Source organism: Babylonia areolata, chromosome 30, assembly GCF_041734735.1.
Source record: "Babylonia areolata isolate BAREFJ2019XMU chromosome 30, ASM4173473v1, whole genome shotgun sequence".
In the NCBI taxonomy this organism is placed as follows: Eukaryota; Metazoa; Mollusca; class Gastropoda; order Neogastropoda; family Buccinidae; genus Babylonia; species Babylonia areolata.
In genome coordinates this window covers 23,908,623-23,918,855 of record NC_134905.1, presented here as the reverse complement: position 1 = coordinate 23,918,855, position 10,233 = coordinate 23,908,623, and the positions used below count along the sequence as shown (strand labels likewise).

General features: G+C 45.0%; 1 protein-coding gene across 1 annotated transcript in view; it reads left to right on the top strand.

The window, feature by feature from the left end:
- Positions 1-9,821, top strand: part of LOC143275494 (uncharacterized) — a 15,130-nt gene extending 5,309 nt beyond the window's left edge. Inside the window, exons 3-7 of the mRNA XM_076579645.1 lie at positions 750-1,695; positions 3,606-3,780; positions 5,622-5,794; positions 7,310-7,437; positions 9,202-9,821. Coding sequence (XP_076435760.1) covers positions 750-1,695; positions 3,606-3,780; positions 5,622-5,794; positions 7,310-7,437; positions 9,202-9,559 — 1,780 coding nt within the window. The 3' untranslated portion in view covers positions 9,560-9,821. The remainder of the gene's footprint in view (positions 1-749; positions 1,696-3,605; positions 3,781-5,621; positions 5,795-7,309; positions 7,438-9,201) is intronic.
- The last annotated feature ends 412 nt before the right edge of the window (positions 9,822-10,233 follow it).

The following is a 10,233-nucleotide window of genomic DNA, read 5'->3' as shown; positions in this document are numbered from 1 at the left end:
ATCATCATTATTGTTATCATCGACATCATCATCATCATCATTATTATTATTATTATTATTATTATTATTATTATTATTATTACATGGATATCAGATAGGGCCTATCTTCGGTCGGAGACCAAGCTCTAAGCGCTTTACAAACTCGGGGTCACTTGCACAACAGGCTGCCTACCTGGGCAGAGCCGACGGACGACTGCCATTGCGGGGTGCTCATCATTCGTTTCCTGTGTTATTCAACCAGATTTCAGGCACGCACACATTCACACTCAGATAGACATGCAACGTTTTTGCGTGTATGACCGTTTTCGGGAGTGTGCATGCTGGGTATGTTCTTCTTTCCATAACCCACCGAACGCTGACATGGATTGCGGGATCATTAACGTGCGTATTTGATCTTCTGCCTGCGTATACACACGAATGGGTTCAGGCCACAAGCAGGTCTGCACATATGTTGACCTGGGAGATCGGAAAAATCTCTTCTACATATATATATATAAATTGTCTGTGTGAACAAAGTGTTGTGCCACACGAAAAAAACGTCTGCTTCGATGTGATGACTCATCGCAGTGAATTAAGGGTACAGACGGCTTCTGACATTGGCATTTGCTTCCGAACAGAACAGTCTGATACACTGTTCCGGATTCTTGCTCAACCGCCGCCACCTCCACCACGATGAAGTTTCTTCGTGTTGTGTTAGTTTCGGCAGTTCTGCAAAGTTGTGTGTTAGTTTTCAGAGTGTCTTGTCACAGAACTAGAAGAGACAATACCTTACACGAGGACAGAACCCAACTGCCACCATCCTCTCAGCCTCAGGGTTACGATGTGAACGTCAACGAGGTTCTAAGGGATCTCCAGAGAGCTGATAATCCCCCGCGGAACGAGAACCCCAAACACTCGAACGTCGCCACAAACATGACGGCTGAACAACTCACCCTCTACAACAACCAGACAGACAAGATCATAGACATCGGCATCAACACCACAACCGAAGGACTCGCTTTTCCGGTCCCTCCAGGCGCCGTGGTCATGGCCATAGACAGCGAGCGTGTGTTCGAAGCCAACTACACACTTCGATGCCCCAACAAGCACGCCCACTACGTCCTTGAAGCTTCTCTTGAACAAATATACCATCAGAGGACCGCTGTCCTGACTTCACCGGTGTCAGTGAACATCTCATGTCAGCAGGGCAGCCAGCTTCTGGGTGAAAACGCAGAAAACTCTGCCGCTGAAGGCAAAGTTGGTGGTGGACCTGTTGTTTTCGGTACGTTTCACGTGCACATATCTACCGAGCTGATAGGGAAGGCCGTTTTGCTCTTCTACCTTGGGACGCTGCATGACGGAGAAATGTCCCACCCATCAAACCTGTCAAAGTCAGCACATGAACCATCTTCTGAGTCCATCAAAAGCTCTGAACCTGTCTCAAATTCGCTCTCAAACGACGGTGTCACTGAACCTTCGTCACCACCGTCATCGTCATCGTCATCGCCTTCTGTACTCGTTCATCGAACCGTGCTGCTCGTGCTGAGGAAGCAGCGCCTCCTTGACGTCATCTTTCGCATCAGCACTTACGTCATCGTGGTGGCAGTGACGGCGTCGATGGGATGCACGACAGACATGAAGGTGGTGAAGGAGGTGCTAAGAAGACCCCTCGCCCCTGCCATCGGGTTCTGCTGTCAGTACGTCTGTATGCCTCTGGTGAGTTTCTTGTCCTTAATTGAGTCCATGTCTTTGGTGAGTCCGTGTCCTTGTCCTTGGTGAGTCCTTGTTCTTGGTGAGTCTTTGGTGAGTCCATGTCCTGGTGAGTCCATGTCCTTGGTGAGTCCATGTCCATGGGTCTATGTCCTTGGAGAAGCTATGTCCTTGGTGAGTCTTTCGTGAGCCCATGTCCTTGGTGAGTCCATGTCATTGCTGAGTCTTTGGTGAGTCTATGTCCTTGGTGAGTCCACGTTCGTGAGTCTATGTCCTTGGCGAGTCCATGTCCTTAGTGAGTCTATGTCCTTGGTGAGTCCATGTCCTAAGTGAGTGTATGTCCTTAGTGTGTCCATGGTGAGTCCAAGGAAAAGGTGGCAAAATGGTTAATAGTACACGTAATCTGCAATTACAGTGTTCGTGGGGGTCTTGGTCCGATTCCAGCTCTCGTCATTTCTCCCAAGCTCGACTAAAAAAAAAAAAAAAAAAAAAAAAAAAATCCAAACTGAGCGTTTAGTGATTTGGATGAGACGATAAACCGCGGTCCCGTGGGCAGCACTTACTTTGCGCGCTGAAAAGAGCCCATGGCAACGAAAATGTTTTTTTGGCAAAATTCTGCAGCAGATACCCACAGTGATAGGTATACAGATAGATAGATAGATAGATAGATAGACAGATACAGTTGAGGTCCTACTAAGCCAGTTGGGATATGCTGCTGGTCAAGCCTAGCAGCTGTGGTGTAGCGTGTATGGATTTGCCCGAGCGCAGTGACGCCTCCCTGGGAAAAAAACAACAACAACAGCTGAAACTTAATTGAAAAATAATAAATCATAGGGAACTGATGAAGAACGACTGTGCCTGGTTGGGTGGGGGTGAGGGGAGCCGGGGGTGGGGTGGGCGGGGGGGTCGGAGGGGGGGGGGAGAGGGGGGGGAGTGCCAGTGAAAACAGTCCAAGACAGGCAGCAAAGAAGATCTTTGGTGAGGGCTGTGTGTGTGCCACAGGGAATGGAGAGGATTAACCATCTACCAGCTAACGAATGAATCAATGTGTCAATCTAAGGAATGAACCCACCAGTATCTCTCTCTGTTTATATCTATGTATTGGATGGTCGTAGTCAAAAACGACTATCATCTATCTATCTACCTATCTATCTATCTATCTATCTACTACGTAGATAGATAGATATATGTTTCTATATACATACATACACATATATATATATATATATATATATATATATATAGAGAGAGAGAGAGAGAGAGAGAGAGAGAGAGAGAGATGCAAAACAAATCAGTCAGTCTAATGAATCTAATCAACCATAGTAAATCAATCTCTCTCTCTCTCTCTCTCTCTCTCTCTCTCTCTCTCTCTCTCTCTATATATATATATATATATATATATATATATATATATATATAACACGAATCAACCAGTCTAAGCAATGAATCCACCAACTGGCGGGACGCAACAGCCAAGTGGTCAAAGCGTTGGACTTTCAGTCTGAGGGTCTCGGGTTCGAATTTCGGTAACAGCGCCTGGTGGGTAAAGGGTGGAGATTTTTCCGATCCCCCAGGTCAACATATGTGCAGACCTGCTTGTGCCTGAAACCCATTCGTGTGTATATGCGAGCAGAAGATCAAATACGCATGTTAAAGATCCTGTAAACCATGTCAACGTTCGGTGGGTTATGGAAACAAGAACATACCCAGCATGAACACTCCCGAAAACGGAGTATGGCTGCACAAGATTCAGCGCTATATAAATACTATTATTATTATTATTATTACATGGCGGGGTAAAACGGTCACACACGTAAAAGCCCACTCATGTACATACAAATGAACGTGGGAGTTGCGGCCCACGAACGAAGAAGAAGAAGAAGAATCCATCCATCAATCAATCAATTCATTTTCAGATCGCCTATGGGGTGGCCCGTACCGTGAACGTGGCAAACGCTCCTGCCTCCTTCGGGATTTTTGCCTGTGGGCTGTGTCCTGGGGGAGGGGCTTCTAACATGTACACCTACCTTCTGGGCGGAGACATCTCCCTGTCAATCACCCTCACCGTCATCAGTACCATGGCTTCGCTGGGTGAGTGCTTGGGGGTAAGTGGTGGGGGTAGCGGGTTTTTCCCGATGTTGTTGATGATGTCGTTGTGTTGCTAACTGATCTTGCTAGTTATGTTAAAGTTAGCTAGTTATGTGTTAATTAGTCCAGTCGGTTGTTTATTGTAGGTCCCCACATCATCTCTTTACAAAAATAATCTACAGAAGAATTTACAGATAGTAAAGAGTGGTAACTCTCCATTCACAAGGTACACAACTTCAAGTCAGTGCTGCTTACGCTACCGATTCAGCTAGTACACAGGTAAATAAAAGGTACATTGGAACAAACCCAGACACTTCTTCAAAAAAGGAAGCACCGGGCCTGTCCTAATACCGATCATTTGATATGTGCACACAGCAGCAAAGACAGAAGAAATGTGCAAACACAAATTAACTTTTTATTCAAGACTGGCATAGCCTCTTTGATCCTGAACAAGCCACACAGAACACATGGACAATACAGAACAAACACATGGTTGCTTCGGTGGTTTTTCAACTGGAAATTAACAAATAATGAGGCCAGGAGATTAAATGATTAACAAATAGTAAAGAGTGGTAACTCTCTCCATTCACAAGGTACACAACTTCAAGTCAGTGCTGCTTTCGCTACCGATTCAGCTAGTACACAGGTAAATAAAAGGTACATTGGAACAAACCCAGACACTTCCTCAAAAAAGGAAGCAACAGAAAAACGAGTGTTGCCGGGCACCGGAACTTTTCAATAAGCAAATAAAAAGCTATAATTATTGGGGACTTACAGTGACTAACATGTGATTTCTCTTCCCCCTTTCCCTCCAATATCCATATGTGATATTCTCTGTGTACATGTATGATAGAGAAAAAAATCATGTCCTGCAAACCGGAAATTCAGTTCTAGTTGACATTAAAAATCCTGCGATACTTTACATCCACTGATACTGAAGATACCTATCCTTATCCCTTCAACATCTGTGAATTGAAACAGCCTGTGAGCAGGTGTGTGTCATGGAGAAAGCATGCCCCGGAGTACATAAATTTCCCACAAGCGATAAGATGCTGGGGGACATGTGTTCATTGACAATTCGTATCCACTTATGAAATAGTGCAGGACTTTTTTTCAACTAAGTTTTTTTAAGCGTTTCCTTGGATGCTGGAAATTCCTATTCACTAAAGAAATTGTACGGGACTGTTGTTTTTGGTTTAAAAAATTTTTTTTTTATACTGATGCTCAAGACGCCTATCCTATTCTTCCCCATAGCTGTGATTCAGCTTCAACAATCAGCACTCAAGAAGCATATCCTTTTCAAACCCATATCTATGTTTTACATTGCTGTGGTTGTGACTCATTCTACGAGTTGTCTTCAACATGTGGTTGTGAGGAGGAAGGCGGCAGAATGGCTAAGACACTCAGCTGTCAATACAGAGAGTCCGTGAGGGTGTGGGTTCGAATCCCGCCCTCGCCCTTTCTCCCAAGTTTGACTGGAAGATGAAACTGATCGTCTAGTTTTTCGGATGAGATGATAAACCGAGGTCCCGTGTGCAGCACGCACTTGGCGCACTGAAAAAGAGCCCATGGCAACGAGAGTGTTGTCCTCTGGCAAGATTATGGAAGAAGAAATCCACTCTGATAGATACACAAATATATATATGCATGCACTCAAAGTCTGACAAGCGCATTGGGTTATGGCGCTGTTAGGCATCTGCCTAGCAGATGTGGTGTAGCGTACATGGATTTGTCCGAACGCATTGACGCCTCCTTGAGAAACTAAAACTGAAAACTGGAACTGTGACTCATTCTACGATTTGTCTTCAATACGGGTGATGTAAGTTTTGTCTGGGTGTGTGCAGGTATGATGCCCTTCTGGCTGTTCACACTGGGGAGTACCTTAGAGTCGGGCAGTGGCAAAATCAGCATCCCCTACCTGAAGATCGTGGAAACGCTGGCGACTATCATTCTGCCGCTGTTTCTGGGGCTGTTCATCCAATACCGCTTACCGCGGGTGGCGGTAGTTATAATAAAGGTGTGGCGGGGTTGGGTGCACTGTTCTAAGAATAGGTGGATAGCGCATTCCTTCTTTGAGCCCCTTTGCTAACTGAAACCAGCGGAAGTGTTCAATCAGCCATTTTGCCACTCGTGTCAGTACAGCGCGAAGCGGTAACATCAAAAATGTAGCCGAGCGCTGAGTTGGTTACGATAACTGCTTCGCGGCAAGCTTTTCACTTGCTCGTGGCGTCAGTTAAGCTGACATTCATGTGTGTGCCTCCACAGCAAGTTTGCGTTACGTGTCACTGCACTGTTTTCCTGTAATAACTCTGGTAAATGAACCATTGGCAGATATCAATCAAGACACAACACGTGGTGGTAAGCGTTACACAATTTCATCGAAGGTACACGGTTACAGTTCAGAAACCACCAGTTAGCAGAGGACTTCTCAACGGACTGACAGCCGGATACGAGTGTCAGTATGGCGTCCAGTTGGCTTTTGCTTTCCTTGCCAATGAGCTATCCATTTATTTTTAGATTAGTGGGTTGGGTGAGTGTGTGTGTGGGATTGGTGGGAGGAAGGGTGGGGATGACGTTTGAACGTGTGACTGGGAGATGAGGTGAGGGAGGTATGTTGGTATGTGTTAAGCGGGTAGTGACGTGTGTGCATGGGTGGGGTGTGCGGGGTGGGGGGGGGGAGGGAGGAGGTGGTGGTGTGGTGTGTGCGCGTACGCATATAATGTGTTTGTATGTATCTGTGTGACTGTCTTTCTTCTCTCTCTTTCTGTGTGTCTGTTTTCTTCAGTTTAACGTCTATTCACTATAAGTGTTTTTAGACGGAAAGGAGTAAAGTGGTGTATAAAGGAAAGGGAATGCATGTGAATATTAGTGTAAAAAAAAGAAAAAAAAAAGTTCATGTTATGCATCAGAGGAAATGTATATTATACTGTGTAACTGTGTTCGTGTGAAGGTGCATCCCGCATCATTCTTTCTTCATCCCTCTCTGTGTGACTCCCTGTTTTTACTCAGCACCCTCTCCCACTTTTCCTTTTCCTCTTTTTATCTTTCTTCTACCCCCCCCTCTCTCTCTCTCTCTCTCTCTCTCTCTCTCTCCTCTGTGTGTGTGTGTGTGTGTGTGTGTGTGTGTGTGTCTGTGTGTCTGTGTCTCTCTCTCCCAATGTTTCTTTTCTTTGTTTCTCTCTCTCTCCTTCCCTCTCCCTTCTCATTCTCCCTCCTGTCTATCTTTACCTCCCTCCTCTGTCTCTCTCCTTCCCTCTTCCTCTCTCTCTCTCCCCTCTCTCCCTTCCCTCTCCCCTCTCTCTCGCCCCTCTCTCTCCTCCCCCCTCTCTCTATCTTTACCACTCTCTCTCTCTCTTTCCTTCCTCTCTCTCCCTCCCCTATCCTCTCCTTTCTATCTTTACCTCTCTTTCTCTCTTTCCATCCTCTCTCTCCTTCACTCCCTCTCTCTTCCCCCTCTCTCTATCCCCATTTTTACCTCCCCCCCCCTTCTCTCTCACTCTGTCTCATCACCGTATGATGCTATGCCTGACAGGCACTGAAGCCAGTGTACTTGGTGACCATTCTCTACATGCTGGTCATGGGTGTGTACTGCAACCTGTACATCTTCCGCCTGTTTGATCTCGCCATCGTTCTGGCGGGCTGCCTGCTGCCCTATTTGGGGTACGTTTATTTCCAGTCATTCTTCTTCCTCTTCCTCTTCTTCTTCGTCGTCATCGTCGTTCGAGAGCTGCAACTCCCACGTTCACTCGTATGGGCTTTTGCGTGTACGACCGTTTTCACCCCCGCCATGTAGGCAGCCATACTCCGTTTTCAGGGGGATGAGAGGGGGAGGGGGTTGCATGCTGGGTATGTTCTTGTTTCCACAACCCACTGAACGCTGACATGGATTCCAGGATCTTTTAATGGATTCCAGGATCTTTTAACGTGCGTATTTGATCTTCTGCTTGCGGTATACACACGAAGGGGGGTGGGAGGGGTGGGGGTGGGTTCAGGCACTAAGCAGATCTGCACATAATAATTATGTTGACCTGGGACATTGGACAAAATCTCCACCCTTTACCCACCAGGCGCCGTTACCGAGATTCGAACCCGGGACCCTCAGATTGAAAGTCCAACGCTTTAACCACTCGGCTATTGCGCCCGTCTTCCAGCCATTCAAAAAACAAACAACAAAAACAAACAAAAACAAAAGCAAAAAATCCCCTTGTCTTCATATCTATGTTTTAGTCAAGTTGATTTTTTTTTTTTACTACTATTTCTACTATTTTTAAACGTACACATGTTCGTATGCCTTGAAACGGCCAAAATGTATTTGCAAGGGAGTGTGTGTGTGTGTGTGTGTGTGTGTGTGTGTGTGTGTGTGTGTGTGTGTGTGTATTTTCATTGTAAACGCCCAGGGCTTTTGCAGCATTAACTGGGCGTACCAAATGTCCTTCTTTGATTATATGTTCTTCTGTGTTTGTTATAGTAGTAGCAGCAGCAGCAGCAGTAGTAGTAGCAGTAGCAGCAGTAGTTGTAGCAGCAGCAACAGTACTGGTAGTTGCAGCACTAGTAGTAGCAGTAAGCGAAATAGCAGTTACAGGGTTTATTTATTTATTATTATTTTTGTTGTTGTTGTTTTTAGATATGAAAAGTGGTTTAAAATCCTTTCACCGCCTTTTCAGCACCAGCCAAGCAGAGCACTAAAGTGGGTGCGACCATTCGAGGAACATTTTATCCACGATCCTACTGAATTTAGAACCCCCCCCCCCCTTTTTTTTTTAAATTGATGTTTCAGTTTTTCAGTTTCAGTTTCTCAAGGAGGCATCACAGTTTGTGGACAAATCCATATCGCTACATCACGTCCACTAGGCAGATGCCTGACCAGTAGCATAACCCAACTTGCTTTGTCAGGCTTTGAGTGCATGCATAATACATTTGTATATGCCAATCCGAGCGGATTTTTTCTACATAACTTTGCCAGTGGACAACACTCTCATTGCCTTGGGTTCTTTTTCAGTGCGCCAAAAGCGTGCTGCACACGGGACCTCGGTTTATTCGTGCTCATCCTAAAGACTAGACAATCAGTTTGATTTTCCAGTCAAACTTCGGAGAAAGGGCGAGAGCGGGATTCGAACTATTGATGACGAATGAGGATGATAAATTACGTTACGATTAAGCCCATTCTATTATCTTATGATATCATAGGATATTACGTCATACTTACTGAGGCCTCCCATTTTTCTTTTTCTTTCTTTTTTTTCTTTCTTTTTCTTTCTTTTTATTTTCCTTCTTTTTTATTTTCTTTTTAAATATATAAGTGACAACTGAGGATGATAAATTACGTTACATTTACGACAGTTCATATATCTTATGACATCGTGGAATATGACGTCATATTATGATGATGTACATGAATTGATATGACGTCACATGACCTTACAGCTACGTGGCGGGAGGCGTCATCTCCTTCGCCCTCCGACAGCCGTGGCTCAGGGTCAAGACGATCGCCTTGGAAACGGGCATCCAGAACACCGCCATCGCCTTCCTCATCGTCATCTTCTCCCTTCCTGCACCCGAGGGGGAGTTGGCGGCGGTGGCGCCCCCAGCTTGCGGTATCATGGCGACAATTCCGCCACTGGTTCTCTCCCTTTTTTATGGCCTCTACAAGAAGTACAGGGCCAAAGGAAGGGAGACCACTGCAGGAGAATGTCAGGAGATGGAGAAAAAGGAGGTTGAGGAGAAGAAGGAAGGAGAAGAGGAGGAGGAGGAGCAGATCACGATGTTGGAGAAGCCTGTGTAGGGAGTGAATTGCATATACCCTGCCCTCTTTTCCTCTCACCGTTATTTGTGTAGCCTTGTTACGCAAGTGGTTTATGAGGGAACGGTACAAAAGAACTAACTGAATGATTGACTGAAATAAAGGATAGCAAAGGATAGACAAGAATCACCGCACACAGGCCAGGAACATATAGAGGCCAGTCACAAAGGGTTTTTCTATTGTTTTATTTACAGTAGTTATAAGAAGATATAAGAGATGAGAAGAAGAGATGAAACTAGGATGAGAAGAGAAAAACAGTGCCTGATGAGACACAAGTAAACAAAATGTCATTACGCACAACATGTTGGCACAAGTGAATAGTAAAGCACATGTGTACATATTACATGGAAAGACTATCACTTGGTTTGGGATAAGCAACAACATAAGGTAAGATAATGAATATGTGTGAAGACCAAACACTGACATCAAATGACATTTCTAATACATTGAAATAGTGCAGTTAAAGTGATTAAAGCTAAGCTGATTGGTTTATAATGTAGCACTATACTGGAGTAAGCTGTATAGGAGAGAGCACGATAACTAAATTATAATTAACAGACTGATGCATATCAGATGGTTTTAACCAATGGCTGATATCACTACAACACTATCTTTTAATCACCACAGAATATAACACAAATCTTAGGAGTACTGAG